The sequence below is a fragment of the Natator depressus genome, chromosome 6 (genome assembly GCF_965152275.1).
Source record: "Natator depressus isolate rNatDep1 chromosome 6, rNatDep2.hap1, whole genome shotgun sequence".
Lineage (NCBI taxonomy): Eukaryota > Metazoa > Chordata > Testudines > Cheloniidae > Natator > Natator depressus.
This window is the reverse complement of record NC_134239.1, coordinates 91,166,032-91,189,737: the sequence shown is the minus strand read 5'-3', so window position 1 is coordinate 91,189,737 and position 23,706 is coordinate 91,166,032. Positions and strand designations below refer to the sequence as shown.

At 43.4% G+C, this 23,706-nt stretch overlaps 1 protein-coding gene across 4 annotated transcripts in view; it reads left to right on the top strand.

Annotated features, from left to right (window-relative positions):
* Positions 1-23,706, top strand: part of POMT2 (protein O-mannosyltransferase 2) — a 48,428-nt gene that overhangs the window by 512 nt on the left and 24,210 nt on the right. For 2 of the 4 annotated variants that reach the window (XM_074956019.1, XM_074956018.1), the window contains exons 2-9: positions 2,636-2,720; positions 4,009-4,113; positions 4,809-4,917; positions 5,917-6,025; positions 10,917-11,076; positions 14,504-14,610; positions 16,697-16,779; positions 21,684-21,793. In XM_074956019.1, coding sequence (XP_074812120.1) covers positions 2,636-2,720; positions 4,009-4,113; positions 4,809-4,917; positions 5,917-6,025; positions 10,917-11,076; positions 14,504-14,610; positions 16,697-16,779; positions 21,684-21,793 — 868 coding nt within the window. Of the gene's footprint in view, positions 1-98; positions 227-645; positions 804-2,635; positions 2,721-4,008; positions 4,114-4,808; positions 4,918-5,916; positions 6,026-10,916; positions 11,077-14,503; positions 14,611-16,696; positions 16,780-21,683; positions 21,794-23,706 lie in introns of those variants that run through there. The other 2 variants (XM_074956021.1, XM_074956020.1) reach the window with 2 other exon arrangements.

Genomic DNA, 23,706 nt, shown 5'->3' with positions numbered 1-23,706 from the left:
GGCTGGGGCTGCGGCTGCTTTCTCTACCGCCCCCCCGCCCCGATTGCGCCTAAGCACGGCAGCGATCCGCGGGCAGCGACAGGCGCCTGCCCGTGGCTGGTTGGGCCCTTGGAGTGGGGCAGGGGATATGAGGGGCCCAGCTCGCCCCGCTGACAGTCGTCACGTAGCGGTTCAACATCCCGCAGCTGGCAGATGGTCAAGCCCCATTGCTTCGCTGACTGAGGATGTGAGCCCGGGGGGGTGGGGAGGGATAACGTGGAGATTTATGGGCAGCAGGGACACTTCCAGGTTCGGGATGCTCAGGGTCGGATTTACACCTTAAATGTCCCTAGGCGCTGCATCTTCAGCACTCCCTCGGCCTACAGATGAACTTTGTGTTTTCCGTAAAACAAATAAACGTTTAACCCACTCTTTACTTTTAGGTGCTCCTGGAATGCCAGCCCCCCTAGGCACGTGTCTTCTGTGCCTAATTGGAAATCCGGCCCTGGGGATGTGGGTGTGGGGGGTATAGCTGAAGGGGTCAAGACAAGGGGGGCGTGGCAGAGAGGAAATTTAGCCAGCAAGTTATAGTAAGCTTGGTGAATGAGGCAGCTGTAGTGAGGAGCTGGGAAAGGAGGCTCCTACCATCTCCTATAGTGGGAGGCTTTTGAAGGCTCTCCTGTCCACACTGGCTCTGGAATAATTGTCTGGAAAGAGCCATTCTCCATCATTCTGTTTAGTCCCTGTGGAGACTGACTGAAGCACTTGTGAGTGTGGATGCCAAGTGCACTTCAATCGACGGGGAATAAATATTACATAACACGGTAAATTGCGCTAGTGTAGACAAGGCCAAAGTGCTGTATGAACATGAAGCTAGGCCATGTTCCTGGTGATTAACTGTTTAGATAGTTTATTATTTTGATGTAAAGACAAAAACATAAAAGAATAACTCTCTTGGACTCTAGATACTTTTCCTATTAATGAAAACTAAAATTATAATACCTAGCTCTTTTATATAGTGCTTTTAATCAGTAGATCTTAAAGCACATTACAAATGGGGATCATTATCCCCATTTTACAGATGGAGAAACTGAGGCAGCACATTTTCATGCATATGCTAATCACTAGTCAACAAATATATTATAAATCAAAATTTCTCACCCTTCACATTTCCCTTCAAAATTACTGTTCCCAGTCACCTCATCCCTCCCCATATGCCTGCTCTTACAGGCTTTACATAAGAACTGTCATAGGTTCAGCTAGCCCAGTATCCTGTTTTCCAACAATGGCCAATGCGAGGTGCCCCAGAGGGAATGAACAGAACGGTAATCATCAAGTGATCCATCTCTTGTTGCCTATTCCCAGCTTCTGGAAAACAGACTAGGGCCATCTCTGCCCATCCTGGCAATAGCCATTGATGGACCTATCCTCCATGAATTTATCTAGTTCTTTTTTGAACCGTTATAGTCTTGGCCTTCACAACATCCTCTCGCAAGGAGTTCCACAGGTCGACTGTGCGTTGTGTGAAAAATACTTCCTTTTTTGTTTGTTTTAAACCTGCTGCCTATTAATTTCATTTGCTGACCCCTAGATCATGTGTTATGAGAAGGAATAAATAACACTTCCTTATTTACTTTCTCTACACCCATCATGATTTTATAGACCTCTGTCATATCCCCCTTTAGTCATCTCTTCTCCAAGCTGAAAAGTCCCAATCTTATTAATCTCTTCTCATATGGAAGCAGTTCCATACCCCCTATAATTTTTGTTGCGCCCCCCCTCCCCTTTTTTTGTTGCCCTTTTCCAATTCTAATATATCTTTTTTGAGATGGGGCGACCACATCTGCACGCAGTATTCAAGATGTGGGCATACCATGGATTTATATAGAGACAATATGATAGTTTCTGTCTTATTATCCCTTTCTTACTGATTCCCAACATTCTGTTTGCTTTTTTGACTGCCACTGCACATTGAGTGGATGTTTTCAGAGAACTATCCACGACTCCAAGATCTCTTTCTTGAATGGTAACAGCTAATTTTGACCCCATCATTTTATTTGTATAGTGGGAATTATGTTTTCAAATGTGCATTACTTTGCATTTATCAACATTGAATTTCATCTGCCATTTTGTTGCCCAGTCACCCAGTTTTATGAGTATATATTTTTTTTATTTTATTTTTTTTAGTATGCCAGGAAGGGCAACTGATTTGGACTATTTCAGAAGGGGTATGGGGTAGAATTTCAATGTCAAGAGTCCATGTGGTGAATGCCTTGCCAAAAATGTTCTCTATTATATACTGAGCAGGCTCCAATTTAACCCTCAGTATGGTACAGGGAGAGAGGTGTATCTTAGGTAAGCAGCTCCCAGGCCATTAAGGCTTAGGGGACAGAACTAACACCTTTAAATTGGACTTGGCAGCCAGTGTAGGTTCTGGAGCACTGGTTTATTCATGGAGAGATATCCTGATGAATAAGGAGGCTAACCCATTTTCTATTAGCTCCAGCTTCCTAATGGATTTAACGTGTAATCCCACGTAGAATATTATGCACTTGTCCAGTCTAAAAGTGGCAAAAGCTAGTCATTAGCAAAATAGACCTCTATGGATGTTTGATTATTTCCAGCTCCTGAGTACATCTATCTTTTCTTTTTTCAGTTGGGATGAAACTCATTTTGGGAAGATGGGAAGTTACTACATTAACCGGACCTTCTTCTTTGACGTCCACCCACCTCTGGGGAAGGTGAACAGCTCTCATCAGTTCTTACGTACATTTTAGGAGCCAGTGGAATCCCCCTGGCTCCAACTAAAGCCTAGTCCATTCTTCTGGTCAAAGTGTGGGATGAGCACCAGAGTTTTCTGGATGCCCCTTCCTCGCTACTGTTGTCGTCTATTTGTCGTCTAGCTGGGAGGCTATGACATGTGGCCCCCTTTTGAGGCCGCACTCTTTGTCTTTTCTCTTCCATGGAAAATACTCAAAATATGGGAAAGTAAAGAGTGTGATTAATGCTGGATGTTGAAAAGGTCTGGCTGAAAAGGAGAGAATGGTTGATCATAAAACATGCGTAAGTTCTTCTAGGGGAAATGCAGGGGCCTCTTTGTGGGAAGTTATAGATCCAGGGAGCTAAGCAGTTCATGCTAGCAGGAATATGAACTAAGTGCTCTGTAAACCAGTGAACAATACTGTTTTCTCAAAATAACGTTTGAAAACAGCAGATTCTGAGGCAATCAGATCTCTAAACCAGTTGAACATATCCAAGTCTATCACCTTGTTTATAAAATGTCCCTTAAGAAGAGACTTTTGTGTTGGTTGAGGAGGATTGCAACTGTGTGGGTATCTGGTATAAGAGAATAGGTTTGTTACTGCACTGTAGTCAAACACTTTATTAAAGGCAAGAACACATTTCAGGGAGTCCTCAGTGGTGCCCATGACAGCAATGCACATAATCAGGATGGACTATAGCCAGATAAGATGCAGCTCTACCAACATTTGGGTCCTTTCTGAAAATGCGATTCTTGTCAGTTTCACTTTTTTCCTGCAGGCTGCTGAATAGCTTCAGTGAAAGGGACCAGCATCTTGTTAATTTCACTCTATTGCAGCTTGATAAAGCTACCAGCAGCAACAAAGTCCCTGGAGTTGTCTGCAAGTTCAGGAAAATTTTGCTTCTGTGGCTACATTTGGGTCCTATTTGGAGGGTTTTCTCTGCTACCATAAGTACTACACTTTTTTTTTTTAAATTAAATCTTAGAAATTTGTTGGCTTATGTCCCCATAGTCACCTGGGAGAGTTTCCCACTTGCCAGTGGTAAGGAGGTGAGTGAATTTTACAAATCCAGCAGATCTGTTTGTATAGTTGCAGTATGAACCTTGTACGCAAACTCCTTTTTCATGTTTGACAAAGTGTCTCAGTAGTAACTGGATATTTTTGATGGTTGGATGTGGGATGCTGTGAGCATCTTTCCTGCAGCTGGAGTGGATTCCACTGACTGTGAGAGTGTTTCCCTGACCAGTTTGCCCCTTTTCCTCCCCAGATGCTGATAGGACTTGCTGGGTACCTGAGCGGATATGATGGCACATTTCCTTTCCAAAAGCCAGGGGACAGATATGAGCATCATAACTACATAGGAATGAGAGGGGTAAGAATGCACAAGCCAGTGCTTAACCATCCACTCACAAATCAATGAAGGAAAGCAGAACTATCCTCTGGAGAAGATGGGTGTTTCCCTTCCTCTCCTTGGCTCCTTCAGTATAGGCTGTTACTTCCCTTCAGATTTTGAAGAGTCTGGATTTTTATGACATATACTAAATTCTTTCATCCCTACCTCATCCACCCAGATGAGCTGGTACTGGGATTTTTGAAACTGGAGCAGACACTAACATTCTTCTTTGTCTGGCTCTGTCTTTTATGGCAAGCAGGCCTCTGAAATAACCTGTTGGATGTTAAGGTGATGTTAAGGCGGTTTGATGAAGCTAATTGAAAGATGTTTCTGGAAATGACTTATATGGTCTGGAAAGAAACAATTATGTGGTCCAATTTGACAATTATATGGTCTGGAAAGAAACAAGAAACAAATCCTTGTTACATACATGTGTAGACATGCTGCATAAACAACTGAAATTCTTCAAACTAAGTTTTCATTAGTTTGGCCTCTGCCTGAGGATCCTCAGTGAGACAGACTTGGCCACCACCAGTCAGATGTAGTTACTTGCAGGAGCATCCACTGTTAGAATGTGTCTGAGGATGGAAGGAAGGAGGGTATGTGGGATCTGTATACACATTCATCTTGTGAAGAGATTGTCATACTCCTCTGTTTCCATTCTTTTCTTGCAGTTCTGTGCATTTCTAGGCTCGTGCCTAGTTCCCTTCTCCTACCTCACAGTGCTGGAGCTGTCCAAGTCACTGTCTGCAGCATTACTTGCAGCCTCCATCCTGATTTTTGGTAAGCATTTCTAGCATCCTCATGGGAAATCTTATCTGTTTGGCATGTGGATGAAGGAGGGTCAGTAATGGAGGCCAGCCTCAGGGCAGATTAACTGTGCAGAGATTTTTCTCTCTGGTCTCATTACCTGCCAAAGAAGAAGTCACTGATGAGAAAGGATAGACACTGCCTCCCTTCTGAGAGCTGAATAATTGCAGTCTGTATAGTGCTTTTTATTCATAAGGCTTCCAAAGCATTTTATAATCTGATTTAGTTTATAGGTATTTTTGTGGTACTCATTGCTATGCTATTGGAATACATTTAAATGCAAGAATTTTAAAAACCGCATGAAAGATGTATAGATAGAGATAATTTTGCCCACTACTGAAATACAGCCACCTCTGGTATGGGATATAGCAGCTGTTTAATAGTGCACAGCAATGCTAAATAAGACTTCAAGGTAGTAAATTGATAAAGGTTCTGTGTATAATTGAAAATTATAGAGAAGGGTTTAGATAGGCAGAATAGAATTACCTGAGTTAGGGACGGGCCATTAAACACACAGCAAAAAGCATCACAGGGTTTTTAATGTCCCCTAGTCAAAGCTGCTGCTTTTTCTTTTTCTTTTTCTTTTTTGTATAATCTGAAAAATAGCCTTTTCAATGCCACAGCATCTCCTGGCACCATGCTGGTGCATGAGTTCACTGCTGACTTAGTGAGAAAATGACTGCTTACTGTGTCATTCCCAGCTCCCATTTGTTCAAAGAATGAGGAACTGAGAACGTAATCCGTGTTTGCTGCATGGCAATTCAGAGCTGTGCTGTTGTGCCATCTGAAAATAACATTTCAAAGTTTCTTACTACGGTAAGAGTTGAGACATGCTGACCTGTTTCTAGTCCCAATGTTGCCCATGCTGTCTCTTGACTAAGATGTGAGGAAACTGGCTTGCTACAGACACTGCTGTAGGATTGCTTTGAAATTGAGACAGCTCTTAGTATAGTTGTGTGTCTTATTTTCCAGATACAGGCTGCATTACTCTGTCCCAGTACATCCTGCTTGATCCTATTCTGATGTTCTTTCTTATGGGAGCTGTGCTGGGTATGGTCAAGTATAACTCCTGTGCAGATAGGTAAGATGGTGATAACTTTTTATTATGCCATAGGTATATGAGCCTTCATGCATGTACAGGGAGACAATATGATAGTGGGACTGGGTGGTAACTAAGAGGAGGCTACTCTAGAAGGTTTGGGGGGGATGGAAGGAGAAGAGGGAGGGCCTTTGACTCCTGGAAGAAGCAGGAAGAGACTATTGTGAACATGGGGGCTTTCTGAGAGTCATAGATGTGTAGGATGGGGAGGGACCTTGATAGGTCATCTAGTCCAATCGCCTTCACTGATACAGGACTAAGTAATATTGACCATCCCTGACAGGTGTTTGTCTAACCTGTTCTTACACACCTCCAATGATGGAGAATCTATAACCTCCCTAGGCAATTTGTTCCAGTGCTTAACTACCTTTACAATTAAGAATTTTTTCCTGAAGTCCAACCTAAATCTCCCTTGCTGCTATTTAAGCCCATTACTTTTTGTCCTTTTCTTGGTAAATAAGGAGAACACTTTATCACCCTCCTTATGACATTCTTTATGTACTTGAAGATTGTTATCATGTCCCCCTCTGTCTTCTCTTCTCCAGGCTAAACAAACCAAATTTTTTTAATCTTTCCTCATGGGTCATGTTTTCTAAATCTTTTATTGTTTTTATTGCTCTCCTCTGGACTTTGTCCGGTTTGTCCACATCTTTCCTGAAGTGTTGTGCCCAGATGAGGGCCTTGTGAGTGCTGCATAGAATGGAAGAATTACTTCTAGTGTCTTGCTTACCACACTCCTGCTAATACATCCAAGAATGATGTTCGCTTTTTTTACAACAGTATTGCATTGTTGACGCATATTTAGTTTGTGATCCACTATTACCCCCCCAGAATTTTTTTTGCAGTACTGCTTCCTAGGCAGTCATTTCCCATTTTGTATTTGTGCAGTTATTACTTCCTGTGTGTAATACTTTGCATTTGGCCTTCCTGAATTTCATCCTATTTATTTCAGACCATTTCTCCAATTTGTCAAAATCATTTTGAATTCTAATCCTTTCCTTCAAAGCACTTGCAACCTCTCCTGGCTGAGTATCATTGTCAGATTTTATCAGTGTGCTCTCTATGCCATTATCCAAATTATTTATGAAGTTATTGAATCGAACCAGATCCAGGACCGATCCCTGCGGATCCCCACTTGATATTCTCAGTGAGCTTGACTGTTACCCATTTGATAACTACTCTGGATATGGTTTTCCAACCAGTTGTTCATCCTTCTTATAGTAGATTGGTCTAGGCTATATTTTCCTAGTTTGCTTATGAGAAGGTCATGTGAGACAGTATCAGAAGACTTACTAAAGTCAAGATATATTGCAAGTACTGCATCCCCCCCATCCACAATGTTTGTTATCCTGTTGAAGAAGGATGTTAGGTGATTTGACAGGATTTGTTCTCAGCAAATCCATGCTGACTGTTAATTATTGCCTTGCCTTCTAAGTGCTTACAAACTGATTGATTATGTGTTCCATTATCTTTCCAGTACAGAAGTTAAGATGACTGGTCTATAAATCCCTAGATTATCTTTATTTCCCTTTTTTGTAAATAGGTACTATATTTGCCCTTTTCCAGTCCTCTGGGATCTCTCCCATCCTTCATGTGTTCTCAAAGATAATTGCCAATGGCTGACAGATCTCTTCAGCCCGTTCTTTAAGCATTCTAGGATGCATTTCACCATGCCCTGACAACTTGAAGACATCTAACTTGTCTAAGTAATTCTTAACTTGTTCTTTCCCTATATTAGCCTCAGATCCTACCCTGTTTACCCTGATGTTCACTGTGTTAGTCATCTGATCACTGCTAAACTGATGAAAACTGAAACAAAAACGGCATTTAACACTTCAGCCATAGCTGTGTTTTCTATTAGTCTTTCCCTCCTCATTGAGTAAAGGGTTTATGCTGTCCTTGGTTTTCCTCTTGCTTCTAATGTATTTGTAAAATGTTTTCTTGCTGCCCTTTCTGTCCCTAGCTAGTTTAACCTCATTTTGTGCCTTGGCCTTTCTAATTTTGTCCCTGAATTCTTGTGTTGTTTTTTTTATTCATCTTTTGTAATCTGACCTAGTTTCCACTTTTTGTATGATTCTTTTTTGAGTTTTAGGTTGTTAAAGATCTCCTGGGTAAGGCAGGGTGGTCCCTTATCATATTTCCCATTTTTCCTACACATTGGGATAGTTTGCTCTTGTGCCCTTAATAGTGTCTCTTTAAAAGACTGCCAACTCTACTGAAATCTTTTTTCCCCTTAGACTTGCTTCCTATAGTATGTAACTATCTCAGTTTGCTTAAATCTGCCTTCTTGAAGTCCATTGTCTTTATTCTGCTATTTCCCCTCCTACCATTCCTTAGAATCATGAACTCTGTCATTTCATGATCACTTTCATACAAGCTGCCTTCTACCTTCTCAAATTCTCTGTTTGTCAGAATCAAATCTAGAGCAGCCTCTCTCCTAGTTGCTTTCTCCACCTGATGTAATAAAAAGTTGTCTCCAATGCATTTCAAGAACTTGTTGGATAATCTGTGTCCTACTGTATTATTTTCCCAGCAGATTTCTGTATAATTGAAGTCTCACATCACCACCAAGTCCTATGCTTTGGATGATTTTGTTGTTTAAAACAAGCCTCATCCATCTCTTCTTACTGGAGAGGTGGTCTATAGTAGACCCCCTACCATGACATCACTCTTGTTTTTTACCCTTTTATCCTTATTCAGAGACTTTCAACAGGTCTGCATCCCACTTCTATCTCAAGCTCAGTGCATGTGTATACATCTTTGATATACAAGGCAACATCTCCCTTTTCCCCCTGCCTATCCTGAGCAAGCAATACCCTTCTATACTATTATTCCAGTCATATGAATTTTCCTACCAAGTCTCTGTGATGCCAGTTATGTTGTAATTGATTATTCCCTAGTAATTCTAGGTTTTCCTGTTCATTCTCCATACCTTGCATTAGTATACAGACATCTAAGATGTTCATTATATTTCCCCTCTATTGTCTCTCTTTTCTCTCCTTTGTCCCTGCTATGATTTCCCATGTTTCTTCCAGATTCTGACCCTTCTCCCAGGTCTCCATATTCTGGACTTGCATGTAGACTTTTGTATCCTGTCCCTGTTGAACCTAGTTTAAAGCCCACCTCACTAGATTTGCCAGTCTGTTTCCAAAGATACTCTTCCCCTTCCTTGACAGGTGGACCGAATTTCTTCTCAGCAGTTCTTCTCAGAACAGCAGTCCATGGTTGAGGGAGATGAAGCCCTCCTGGCAACACGATCCTCTTCTTCGCATGGCTCTGTGGAAAGGGGTTAGGGCTGGGAGAGACATAGGAAGTACTTGGGAGAGAGGATTGAGTAGAGAATAGGGTATGAAAGCTAGTGTGAGTGGACGCATTCACCGAGGTATTGATGGTATGGAACTATGCAAGAGCCTTGAAGGTAAAGACAAGAAACTTGAACTTCCTGTGACAACAAGGGAAGCCAGTGGAGGGCATGATGTGGTCAGAGCAGTAGAATAGTACCATTTTACCATCAGCTTTGCCCTTAATGGTAAGACTTTTATATGTCCTCTTGCCTCAATTTCTAGGGCCCAATTCCTTTGTTTCCAGGCCAGGGGGAGCTCTACTTTTTCATAACAATGAGCCCATGAATATTTATAAAATAGTGTAATTTGTTGGGCTTCAAGGATTGGTATCCTATCATTTTGAAAGTGTTTACATGAGATTTCTGAATGAAGCAGGAATGTGCTCCAGGCTAGTTACTCTATGCATGTCCAAGAAGCATGATCCCGCTTACAGAGCGTTTGGAGATCCTGAAGAGTTTATGTAAGGTGGAGCCACATAGGGCATCTTCCCCACAATGGAACCAAAATCCGATGATGTGATAACTAAGTAAGCTTTACCCATTTGTGGTCTGTAACATTGTGTGAAATGTGCTGTAGAATTGACTGTGCAAGTCTCAGTGTGACTGACTACAGCAGACATGGCTAGTGTGGCCCATCTAAAGTCATGCAATGCTGCCTGCAGCCATCCTCATTTACAACACGGAGCATGTAACCTGTAAGCTACAAACTCCTAGTGTACTGTGCTCCATCTGATCAGCTCAAGATGCAGTATTCTGTGCTATGATCTGTAGTTTTCATTGGTTGTCTCTTTGTTCAAGATTGGGGCAGCAGCAAACAGCTCCATTTAATATAAATTAGGAGTGGCCCTCTGGCTTCTGGCTAGTGCTGATGTGACTTTTGATTGAGCAAAATGTGGATACCCAGACGTAGTGAGTCAGTGGGAGAGGGGCTAATAGACTTCCACTCACCTCCACTCATCTTTTCCCTATTGTTTGGTTTTAGTCTTATTTCTTTTGCTGTAATTACCACTTGTGCTGTGGATAGGAAGATATTCTACACCAGTAGTTTTCTGATATAGCCCTATGGAAGATACAAGGAGGAGCATAGCCAATATCTGTTCCCCTCCCATGTCACAGCCCTTTGACTCTTCCATCCTTGCCATGACATGGAGCAAGAGTTGTAGCACTCCTCTCAGATCCTGGCTTCTTGTATATGGATGGTCTCCAAACCCATTAGGTCAGCTTGTAGGCTGTGGTTCTATTCCTCTCCTGAAGCCCTCCTGAAGAGATATAGGGTTGGCCAGGTTTCAATAGAGGCCCTTTACAAACATCAAAACAAGGGTGCTCTTGCACCTTTCCAAAATTAATGAAAAATATGTCAATTTTATTTCCCCACTTCCAGTGAAAGACCCCTGAGAAATAGAACAGGAAGCAGTGTTAACAGGTTTTGCAGTTGCCCAGCGCCTGCTCTGAGCAGATGATTTCCTGTTTGTTTCAATTGGTGCTGTTTGCACTTGTAGCCATCATTAAACTGCTCTGTCTGTTGTGTAGGCCGTTTTCTGCCCCCTGGTGGTTCTGGCTGAGTCTGACTGGGGTCAACCTTGCTGGAGCGATAGGGGTGAAGTTTGTTGGCCTCTTTGTTGTCCTCTTGGTTGGACTGAACACAGTTTATGATCTTTGGGAGTTGCTGGGGGACCTCAGCCTGTCACTGGTGAGTGTCCAGAATTTTTCTTTATATTTAGTGTTTTCCCCCTTGTTAACTTCCCTGCTTTTGATATCCATGAAAACAGCTTACTATCAGTTTGTCTGCAGAAGACAGCTGATAGATATTGGAGCCAGATGGTGACTGGAATTGAGAGGTATAATGAAAAACCTGTCATCTCCTGTGTTTTTTAGAAAAACATATGTCAGAAGGATATAATGCACCCAAAGCACACTGAAGGGGTCGCCACTGTTCATTGGAGAGATCTCTTGCCTTTTGGGTTGTGTGCATTAGGTTTCATTGTAGATTAAATGCATATCAAGGATGGCGAGACAATAGACCATAGTTAGCTATCATCTGGAATTCTACAGTGTGGCCTTCTAAAGAGAAGTGCTTCCTGCTAGATTGGGGTAGTCAATTATTTTTTGTTAAGGTTCATATTTCTTGGTCAAAGTATGGTCAAGGTCCAGACTCCAGAGAAAATAATAATAATAAAAAATAACAATAATGATAAGTTTAAAAAAAAGATGTCAAGTTCCGTTCAAAAGCATCTGGCGGTCCAGATTTGGCCCGTGGTCTGCCTATTGACTACCCCTGCACTAGATGTTCCTCATTTGCTGCACCTAATATGCATGTGATGGAGGAAGTTGATGCTGTCTTAATTTGCAATACAAGGATACAGCCTGCACAAACTGTGAGGGTATGTAAAGCTTCACTGGGATCCAGTGGCTTACTTGTAGTGTATACTATGTGACTTGCAGTCTCTACAGGGTACACTGTTGTGTTGAAGATGAAGGTAGCTGTACCCTTCTCCATTTTCACAAATGCAGCGCAGCAGCTCTTAGGCTCTGGGTAACTTGCCAATGCAGTTGTTGAAAGAGGAAAGGTCGGGTGCTCTGGCTTAAAAAAATTATTTGGGGGCTGTGAAATCTGATGTTTATTACCTCAGAGATGTCTTCAATATCCCATTTAAGATCTTGCAGCCAGTAGAGAGAGAGACTATTCAATCTTTAAAAAAAAAAAAAAAAAGTGTTAAATTCTTCTTTTGTCCCAGCCTATTTTGAAGTTTGAAAATTATATTTCTTATTTCATAAACATTGTTTTTTTCCTCCCTGCCTTGTGGTTTGTGTTCCCTGAGTAATGCGAATCAATATGAGCTGCAGTGATGCAGCATTCCAGCTCCAGAGAAGCATTTCTTGAGAATAGAGTTAGTTAATTGTATCTGAAATGGAACAAATCCATCATCTAAGGTTTCTGTCACAGACAGCTGCAAAGTGATTTCATTTGTGCTGTTGGCAGCAAAAGAGAACCCCTGAGTGTTAAAATATATAAAGAAATTTACCAAGTCCAGAAGAGAGAGACTTGCTGAATAATTAACTATTTGACAACCCTTCGTCAGTTACTCTGAAAAAGAGCTAGTAACGTAAAAGCCTAAAAGCATGAATAACCTTTCTCCATATTGCCTATGGAACTAGTTTGGTTTGTTTACATGTCATTTATTTGGAAAAAAAATTGATTTCTAGAACCTGCACCTCATCTTGGCCTACTGCTCTGTTTTGTTCAGTGCTCTTTAGTGATATCATATTTTTCTTCTTTTTATTTGTATTTGTATTGAGAATAGTAAAAATAGTTACTGTAACAAAAAGAGATTTTGTAAAAAGAAGTGTTTTGTGCTGATCTGAGCATGGGATTGGGGACTAGATTCCTGAATTTTAATCCCAGTTCAGACATTGATCGACGCTGTGGCTTTGGTTATGTAATTTAAGCCAAAATTTTCAAAAGTGGCAGTGATTTTTGGGTGCTCAACTGATGCTTTGGGCTGGATGTTTTCAGAAGTACTGAGCCAACTTCTACTCTTGGGAGAATTCTGCACCAAAAAATTAATAATTCTGCACACAATATTTTAAAATTCTGCAAAATTCTGAATATTTGATTTCTCAAAATAACACAATATAATCATTCCAGTTTCAATTGTTTGGGTCATTTATTTCAAAATACCCGGGAACAAGTATGTCAACAATACAGACACTTTACTCCTGGGGGAAATCTTTTTTTAGAGAGTTAAACAAACACCTATGACAACCCAGTTCCAGTTGGGGGGATGCTGGAGGAGACACTGTGGGCATCCCCCTAGAGCCCAGACAGCGGTACCCTGCTCCCCTCAGAGTCCAGCTGTGGGGCACCCCCAGACACCCACACTCCGTTCCCACCAGACCCCAGCCATGGGGCAACCTGGAGCCCAGACACCTGCACTCCCTAATCCCCAGACTTCACCCGCACCCCCCGTCCCCTCAGAGCCTAGCCATAGGGTACTCCCATCCCAGACACCCTATCACCCCAGAGCCTTTACTCCCCCCCCAGCTTCTTTACTGTCCTGCCAGATGACGTGGTGCGGCCCTGTCCTTCCTCACCCTTTGCCAGAGCTCGGTCTCCTGGGTCCTCTTCTGTCCCTGGGTTGATGAGGATCAAGCTGGGCCTCCAGAGCATACAGAGCTTCCATCTCTGCCGGGCTGGGTGCTCCACTAACTGTGAGCTGGAGAGCTGGGCTCTGCAGAGCACAGCAGCCCTTGGGTGGCCAGCAGCTCTCCAGCCCCAGTTCTGCAGAGGAAACATGAAATTCTGTACAGAACATTAATTCTGCACAAATTCTGCTTTGCACAGTGGTGCAGAGTTCCCCCAGGAGTAATACTCCATCGACTTCAGTGGGTGCAGGATCTGGACCACAACAAAACATAGTGTTTTCCCTATTAGTTTAAAAATAATTTGCCTTGGTGTTAGGAGATGGGAGTTGCTTAGCTTAATAGCTAAGTGATAAGTACTTACAAAAACCTAAGATAGATGAAATAGATAGACACCGATTAAACCTGATTTCGGCAGCCTTAACCTCTATATATCCGAATTCTTAGCAAATTTGGGTAATCAAGAAGCCATTTTTAGACCCACATCTGAGAGAGCCTCAGGATTTCCTCCAAGACTCTGATAAATTGGTCCTCCCCCATGCTTTAATTTTCTCCCTTCACCCCATAGCCACAGTTCCTACTCCACAAACTTCTTCCCATGCTTCATTTATTTTCAAGTCCTGTGCTACCCCAATAAATTATATAAGCAATAGGGGCCTGACTTTCAAAGGTGTTGATCTTGGGCAGCTCCCATTGACTTCAGTTGCAGAAGTGGGTGCTGAGTATTTCTCAAAACAAAAACTATTTTTTCCCTTATTTTCAAATGAGGCCAACTCTTCGGGGAGCACATTGGGAGAGTGTGGCTTGGCTTCCACCTTTCCCTCAGCCTTTTTGCAGAAGTCTTGCAGCTTGCTAAGGAACTAGTTGGTCTTGTGTGCCATGGTGGTTTGTATGAATAGTCTCCCAGGGGCACTCCTGGCAGTCGCAATCAAAAGGGTTTCTGCTGCTGCTCTGTTTGATTTGGATTCTGTCTGCAGGTCACACTGGGGAAACACTTGATGGCTCGTGTATTCTGCCTCATCCTGCTGCCACTCGCACTCTATACAGCTCAGTTTGCTGTTCACTTTGCAGTGTTAAATAAAAGGTATTTCTCAAGCTTTCCTCCTTACTTTCTCCCTCAGCACAGAAGAAAATCACCTCCCCTTCCCTTTGAATTGAGAGTCACTGTTTATTCTGCCTTTAGTAATTTTAAAGTTTCAGAATCAGAAGCACATTTACAAGACACATCTTAGCCTAAATTCCTGCCCAAACATGGTTCTTACAAGGATGGCTCTGTGCACACTAGCCAGCCAAATCATGTTAGTAGTAGTTGGTTCAGCCGGTACAGAGTTCAGAAACTGTGCTTAAACATGGTTCCCTGCCCAGTGTAAGTAGATCTAAATAGATTTAATTAATCAGCTTAATATATTTATTTGTACAGAGACTTAGTAGCTGTTTAAGTGGAGACTGTAATAGTAACTCTGGCTCCTTCCGTCTAAGTATCTTAAAATGTTTTGCAGATGTTAATTAAGTCGCACAGCTCCCCCTCCTCTGCATTATTTGACATAATTATCCCCTTTATACAGATGGGGAAAGTGAGGGGAACTGACTGACTCAAGGTCACACAGCAAGTCAGCGGGGGAGGTGGGATTAGAACCCTCCTCTGAGTCCCAGCCTAGTATCTTAATCATCCTCCTTCCATTCTGGCCCTAATCAGATTGTGATACAGGGCTCAGATGCCTTTGTTTTCCTCTTATTTGTTCAATTGGTTTCAGTAGTACCCACAATGAGAGCTGACTGGAAGATAACTTTTCTGTTTCATGGTGGCTACTTTCAAGGTTTTGAAATTTGTTTTCATTCTGCATTGAATGAAAAACAAAACATTTCAAATGTTTTCACACGAACAGAAGTTGTGTGGTTTGAGAAGCCAGTCTCGCTCTATAGCAGGGGTGGCCAAACTTACTGAGCTGCCAAGCTGCATACGACAATCTTCAGACGCTCAAGAGCCGGGACATGCCTGCCAGGGCTCAGGGCTTCAGCCCTGCAGGAAGAGGAGTCTTGGGGTTCCAGCCCTGCTGGAGCTTCCTGCTGGGGCTGGAAGCTTCAACCCTGCTCTTGCTGAAGCCCTGAGCCCCTCCTCCCTGCTGGGCAGAAGCCCTGAGCTCCTCCCGCCCCAAGTCTGGTAGGCGAAGAATTGGGTGGGAGGGGGGGAGAGTATAGGGAGCTTCGCGAGCCACACTTTAATTGTAAAAGAGCTGCGTGCAGCTCACGAGCCATGGTTTGGCCACTCCTGCTCTATAGCCTGGTGTTTAGGGTCCTGGCTTGGGATGTAGGAGACCCAGGTTCAAGTCCCTGCTCTGCCTGATTCAGAGCAGATTTTTCATCCCAGATCACGCCAAATCAGGTCCAAAAAGGGACTTCAAACGTGGTTCTCTAGTACTCTAATCAAAGTATTTTCCACCCCCACGCACCCAGGTTCTGGATCCAAAAACCTCCCTGACAAAAAAATTTGCAGAAACTGGTACGTCTCCACAAAACACACAGGTTTTGATGAAATAGCTTATTTTGGTGGAATTTCATTTCACCAGAAATGTTCTGACCAGCTCTACTCATAATATGGTAGGTGTCTCCAAAGAAAAGATTGATTCTGTGCATTGGGAATGGGTGCGACAGATTAGTAAGGTTGTCAAGGTGGTGATTGGCCATATGATGGTAATAGCTATTTAAAAATCAGTAAGATCTATGAATTCTGTTTACTCCTCAGACGTGGGTATAAGTCAGGTAGTCTCACCACAAGTATCACAGCAGGAGTGGGTCTATAGGAGCAATAGAGGGGATGTGACTTGCCCAAGGTGAGACCATGATTCGAGGAATGTGGTACGTTCAAAGAAAACTTCCTGTTCTTCATACAGAATTAAAAGGATTAACTTTTGATGGCCATAGAAACCCTCTCAAAACCTTGAAGCTGTTGAAAATCGCCTGTGAGAGTGTATTTGTCATAGCCAAGTGAGTCAGAGCCCATTGTGAGAGGTAGACACCTACAGCAGCTGAAGTTCTCTTTTGCCGGCATTCTGAGGCAGACTAATTGTCTTATCTGTTTCCTTCTTTAAAATGATTTGGTAATGCATATTTCAGTTCTGCATACTTGTTTCCACAGTCTCATGGTCTGTACATTCTTTGCTCTCTCCTAGTGGGCCCGGGGATGGTTTTTTCAGCTCTGCCTTTCAGTCCCGACTGATTGGGAACAATCTTCACAATGTCTCCGTTCCAGAGCGTAAGTGTCCAGTTCCTTGGGGAAGTAAATTTCTTAGACTAACCCTGGCACATAACTATGTCTTTAAAAAACCAAAAGAAGTTGTTAGCTGGTCAGCAGATTCACCAGCAAGAGTGAGCTTTGTTAGAGATTAGGCTGTGTGTCAGCTCCCTGCCATACCTGTTTATCTGCATCACCAGCAGACGCTTCGAGACTCTCTGCCAGTCTAAATCTTGCCTTGCAAGTGACAATCAATTAATCCCTCTTCACGAGTTCCCCAGATATCTCCCTGCAGTGTCCAGTCTCTCTTGCTGTGATACTCACAGAAATGAAGTTCACTGCCTCCAAAGAGACCGTGTACTCATCAGCCTGTTGGGTTAACTGATGAGTCACACTTCACTTTAATATGCATAACTGAGATGGCTTTGTTATAGAACAAGAATAAATTTAATAATAAAGAATAGAGATTTAGGTAATACTAAGCAAGAGAAAAAGAGACCGGTATAGTTACAAACAAAACAAAATAAAACACACTTTCTAGTGCCTAAAGTTTAACAGATTACAGTCTTGGTCTCAGGCAATTTCTCACCTATAATCAGTTCCCAGAGACTTCAGCCCACATGGATGAAGGATCCAACTTTCATAGATTCCAAGAGCTCTGGCCTTTTTAGTTCTTTAAGTGATTTATAACTAAAACGTCTTTTTTGTTCCCTTATATTACCCTGTAGCAGGGGGCACTCATCTGTTGAGTGCTTCCTGCTACTAGGTGCAGTACTGCAGTCCTTTTCCCACTCCTGGCACCCCCTGAGAGTTGTCAACCTTGCTTGGCGGGTCTCCAGTAGCTTGGCTCTCTGGCCAGGTCACACAATCCTAATTAACCCCTTCTACGTAAAAAAAATCCAACCAAGACTGTCTATCTGCTCTCACCAGTGTCTTCAACCTCAGTTCTCTGTCCTTTAAATTCAGCCCTTCACTTGGGCTTCCAAACAAGCCTTGTCCTCTTCTCGGGGTTTACACCACTTTGTCCGTGGGGGAACCATGGCCTGCCCACTACTCCAGCTTCCAACCCAGGGACCCTATAAACAGCAGCCATGTACTGCTTATTTCAATTCATTGCTGCTACTTCCCTGGGCCTCTTCCTACCTGGCCCCTCTAATTTAAAATTTAATTTAATTTAAAAAAAACCTCTTACCTCAGGGTTAAAGTTCTCAGCCCTTCTCTTTCCCATCTTAAGCAAATGCAGCCAGCTGAGCTCCTTTGGACAGAGGGGAGCACCCCTTCTTGCCCCTTTGGTCCGAGCCAGGAGCTGATCTGCTTAGGTTCTGAAGCTCATTTTATCTGAGCTTGCTGGTCTCAGATTGGCTGCTTCCATACAGCCTCTCTAGGCATGCCTGGGGGACCTACCTTCACTGCTCCTTTCCTAGGGTGCAGTGTAGTAGGCCAAGGGGGCTCCTGCAGGGAACCACAAAGGCTTGGTACATACTGTCATGTTCCCACAGTCCAGCCCAGGAAGATTTGCTGGGGGTGCAGACTCTATCCGCATGTGCTTACTAAGCTCTTTCTTCCCCTGCTTGTTAGCTTGGTTGCTTTGTTTACCTTATATGTAAATGTACTTCCATTGTCTTCTCCTGTAATCAAGCCAGTCAGACAGGAGAATCCATATTCCTTTGTCTAGGGCAGGCTTGATTTATGCACTGCCCCCAAAATACATTTTAAGAGTATGTTTCTGGCACACATACCTAATTCTTTGTACACAACCCATATATGCATCGTGCAATGATATTCATGACCAGCATTTCACTGGTTTACATGTGATACCTTACATGACACTTCTTAGACACATATTACTTCTGGGTGAATTCTGCGCCATTGTGCATGCGCAGAATTCATGTCCCCCGCAGATTTCTTTGCTTCCCGCAGAAAATGACAGGGAAGCAAAGGGAAACTGCAAGAGCAGTGACATACCCCTTCCCAGCAGTGCACGTGAGTCATTTCCAGCGCCTAAAAGAGCTGGCGGAGAGATAAATCATTGTATAGGGGGCAGGGTTGGGGATGCCCTTGGGTGTAGTTTGGAGGGGCAGAGGGACATTGCCCTCCAAACAAACATAGGTGTGGTGCCATTGCTCCCCTCCCCCCCTTGATTCCCCAATTTCTATGAAAGCAGAGCTGTCTAGGTGAGAGAGGGTGCCCCTCTGGCTTGCTGACTTTGCAGCTGGACACCATCTCCTGGGTCCTAATGCCGGTTGTCCTCACCTTCTATGTGTGCTGGGCTTGGGAGAAGAGACAGTGGGAAAGGAAGGGGGATGGGATAAGACAGGGGAGGGGAATGTGGGCGTGAGGGGAGGGGGATGGGGCAGAGGACAGTGCGCGAAGGAAGAGGGAGGGAATGGGGAAGAGGCAGTGGGAAAGGGGGATGGGATGGGGAAAGTGAGGGGAAAGCGGGTGCCTGGCATGCAGCATCCCCTTGGCGGCTGCAGCAGCAGCAGCTGGGGCGCCCCCGTTAAGCAGGCCCATCGAACCCCCACCCCAATGAGCCCCAATCCCCCTGCACCTGGACCTCTATCCTACTGAATCCCAACCAGCTGCTCCTGGACTCCCATCCCACCATGCCCCACTCCCCTAGCACCCAGACCCCTACAGCTGAGCACCCAACCCTCCCTCCTCCCCTGCTGACTCCCAACCACCTTCACCTGGAGCCCTCTGCAGAGTCCCTTTGCCCCTGCACCCGGAACCACCCAGAGAGCCCCAGTGCATCCAGATCCCCCATTGAGCCTCCCGCACCCAGATTGTCCCACATAGAATCCTCTCACCCAGTACCTGGACCCCCCCCACACTAAGCCTCTCCACGCTAGAATCCTTCTGGGCTGAGCCTGCCTGCCCACACCTGGTGTGCCTGGCACGGAGGGTCAGAGCCCTGGGGTGTTTCTGGAACAGGCCCACCACTTGTGCTATATCAGGGTCAGGTGCAGCCTCACTGCTGAGTCCCTGTCGCGGGGAGGGAAGGGGGGCTGCAGGGTGATCTCTCACCTCCGTGCAGCCAGTGACCTGTGCTCCACACTGCAATGCTGGAGTGTCCACATTTATTTATTGACAAATAAAATTTGCAGCATTTTAAAATATTGCACACAGAATTTTTATTTATTTTTAGTGCAGAATTTCCCCAGGAGTAATATTATGACAAGTGTTTTGGGGATAGTGAGTGTGTCAGGCCTCATATGAGTTACAGTTTGGTGGGCCCCCTGCTAGTTGGCATTGAGGCGCTCTTTGGATCACATAGGGACCACTTTTTGCAGCTGGGAATGGGGAGGACACATCCTTCCTCTTTAGTAGACCGTGGATACTTGGGAAAGCCCCTTTCAGGACCCTTCCCTAATCCTAAGTCTCTCCTGCTTGCCCCCCTCCAAGAGGCACGAAACCTTTATATGTGATTTCCTGTAAGGCACATGACTAGGAGCAAGCATATGACCTGCAATTACAGCCCCCAATATTAAAAAGCCTGAGTGCTGTAACATGCATGCTGAGGATGCGTGTGTGCGTGCCAGGCTGCAGTGCCCTATTAATACTTTCTTCTGTGTGTTTTCAATAGCATGTGCCATTACAAAACTCAAATAATGCTAAAGCTTGAGTCTATTTTTTGCCATGTCTGTTTTTGCTTTACTTTTTGTCCTTCACTCTGCCAGGGACAGTGAAATAAGACTTTTGACTTGTCGGTTTTACCTTTTTTGTAGTTAAGACAATGTAATGTCCTTGGATTTCCATCCCTGCAAGGGAAAGGCATACATTAAAGAGACTCCATCAACTTAAAACTCATACTTAGTGCCAGATCCTCTGGTCCAGTTGTGCTGTGTTCAGTGCCGGACTGGGCTTAGGGGACAAAGATGGCTGTATGCCTCTTTTGTGGTTTCCGGATCCTGAAGCCAGCTAGGGGCCATTGAGTCCCCAGAGCAATTTAGAGCAGCTTTAAGAATGCTTCAACTTTTGCTCAACTATCCACTGCTCCAAAAGGTTGATCCGGCAGTTGAAGATCACCAGACTGCAGTGGTGTTCTGGCCACACACTCTTTTTCTCAGCCAGGCCTCCTGTACTAGGGACTATAAGGGAAGGTGGTGAAGAGCCACTAAGCGAATTTGATGCTGCCTGGTAGCTGGTTAATTGCCTTACTGCCCTTTGTATTGTTGATGGGCACAGAGCGGCTGTAAGTGACGCTAAGGATTTAAACTATTGCCTGCATTTTATTTATTTCTTTATTTCTTATTTTTTTGCCTACTCTTGTAATAAGAGTTATATCAAAGATTCCTGGAAATTAAAGATTAGAAAGAAAATTTCCTTTTCTGTTTTCTCAGTGTTACTTTGTATATTTGACAGCAGTATGTATATACTCAATTTCACTGTGACTCCAGCATAGTCAGTTGGTTTCTCCTCTTTTATTGTTTGAGGCCTTCACAACAAGTGAGAGAACATTTTTAAAAATGATAAGATATGGTCCTAGAGCCACAAAAATTGTCAGAAGGTCACTGCAGAAGCTATTAAAACTTTTTTTTTTTAAATTGACTAGTTCTCTTATTGACCATGTCCCTGTAAAGAAGAAAAACAAACAAACCCAAATACTCTAATTGTTGTGATTTAATTTTTTAAAAATAAAAACAACACTTTATTTGTGTTAGGTTTGGAAAATCCTCCCTCTCTTCCACTTTTTTTTGAAATGCAAATGTTGTGCCTCAGTCTAGTTTTGTCTTTTTAGTAGATTGTGTTGGATGATGGTGGGTAAGGGGATAGTGAGCTGACTATAATTATGCATGAGAAGGAAAATAGGCTTGCCTCAAAAGAAAGAGAGGCGTTTGTACCTTGAGTCACCGCACTATAGCTTGACTGTGAGATGACATTTTACAGGAGAGCTCCTTAAGACCTGTTGTCTCCCCTTTCAGACCTGGCCTATGGTTCTGTGATCACAATGAAGAACCTTCGGATGGCAGGGGGGTACCTTCATTCGCACTGGCACCTGTACCCTGAAGGCGTGGGGGCTCGTCAGCAGCAGGTCAGTGCATCACTCTACCACTATCTCTCACTGCAGCCAGCACGCTCTGCTGACTTTGGAGCTTCCTGAAGGTTTATATCCTCTAATAAAAGCAGCTGCTCTTTCCCGCTGTCATGGTCTTTTATCACTCTGCTTGGGAAGGTGCAACTCTTTACAGTTTCCCTCTTGAGATTTAGCATGACATTCTTAAAAACCTACTGCCTTGAGCATTGAGACATCATGGTGATAGAGACCACATAAGTACTTATATTCTATGCTGGCCTTTGAGCACCACATGAGGGGGTGGGGATAGGGTGCTGAGCTTTGCCCTTGTTTGGAAATCTTAGCAGTACAGGTGCCTGAATTCATACCACTCTTACACCAGGATGGGTGGCCTGCGATACTAAGGATGCATTAAAATAAGCATTAAAATAAAATTTCTTGCATGCCAAAACAACATGAAAAGAGAGAGCAAGCTGCCACCTCATGGAAAAGAGTGAAAATCTTTGTTTAAAGCAAATTCACTTCTTGATCTTGAAGGGGGCATTGTTAAGAGTAAGAGCAGAGGAATGGAAGTCAGGACTTCTGCTTTCTGTTCCCAGCTCTGCCACTGACCTCCTCTGTGATCTTGGAAAGTAACTTCCTCCTCTTGTGTCTCAATTTCCTTATCTCTGTTTTGAGGATAATGATGAAAATGACTGGGGAGTTTGTGAGAGTTTGTTCATTAGATTAGATTTATATTTCTTTATATTTATAAACTAAAAGTAGTAAGAGGCACCAGTCTGAACTCTGTGGACACCTCTGATAAATAATTAAAATTATAATAAACCAAAGAAAGAATCAGCAACCCCATAACATATAGTACTAGTGAATGAGGCAGCACAAAAATATTGCAAATTCTGACTTTCTTTAAGCATCACCCCAGCAAAATCTGCTTCCTCAGCAGATTTCCTAAGAAGATGTGCTTTGCAATGCATGCATTAGTGTCTGTAAAGTGCTTTGAGATCCTCAAATGAAAGATGTTGAGGATAGACAGCTATTTGCTTCATTTTCCTCCATTCTCTATCACTCAGAACAATTACTTTAGAAATAGGATCTCAATGTCTGCACCTGTTGCTTATTCCCAATCAACGATTCTAACCATCCTTTGGTGATATTTGCAGTTTGTTGCTGTGGAAGTGATCAAGATGTCAGGCCCAGGATTTCTGATATCAGCTGAGGAATATCAGGAAGTTTGTGTTTGCAGAACAGAAGATCTTGTTGTGGAAAGAGCCTCTGAACTAGGACTGAGAGAAAAGAGAGAACCATATAGATAGGTCATTAAGACCATTACTTCTTGTCCTACCTTCATCTGCAGCAAGGGAAATTTAAGTTAGATATTAGGAAAAACTTTCTAACTGTAAAGGTAGTTAAGCACTGGAATAGGCTTCCAAAGGAGGTTGTGGAATCCCCATCATTGGAGGTTTTAAAGAACAAGTTGGCCACCTGTCAGGGATGGCAAGGACACCTGTCAGGGATGGTCTAGGTTTACGTGGTCCTGCCTCAGCGCAGGCTGCTGGGCTTGATGACTTCTTGAGGTCCCTTCCAGTCCTACATTTTTATGCTTCTATGATATCATTTAGAAGTTATTACCAGGGATGCACAGCACTTGCAGAGCAGTAGGGGAAAGGCAGACAGAGATGTTGCAGCTACAAGTGACATGATACACATTGGTAACACATAACTCCATTAAACAAGTGAGGGATGTGTCTGGGTTAAGCAATGTCCAATAGCCAGGACTTTCTAATTCAGGGACAACATCACAAAGTTATCCTGTATTTAATTTTATTGTATCAGCACTGGATGCACTTGGTATTTTTGCCCTGCTGATGGATGGATCTTGGACTTTGGCTAGATCCTGGCTTGTTGGTGAAATGAAATGGTTTATTATTGTG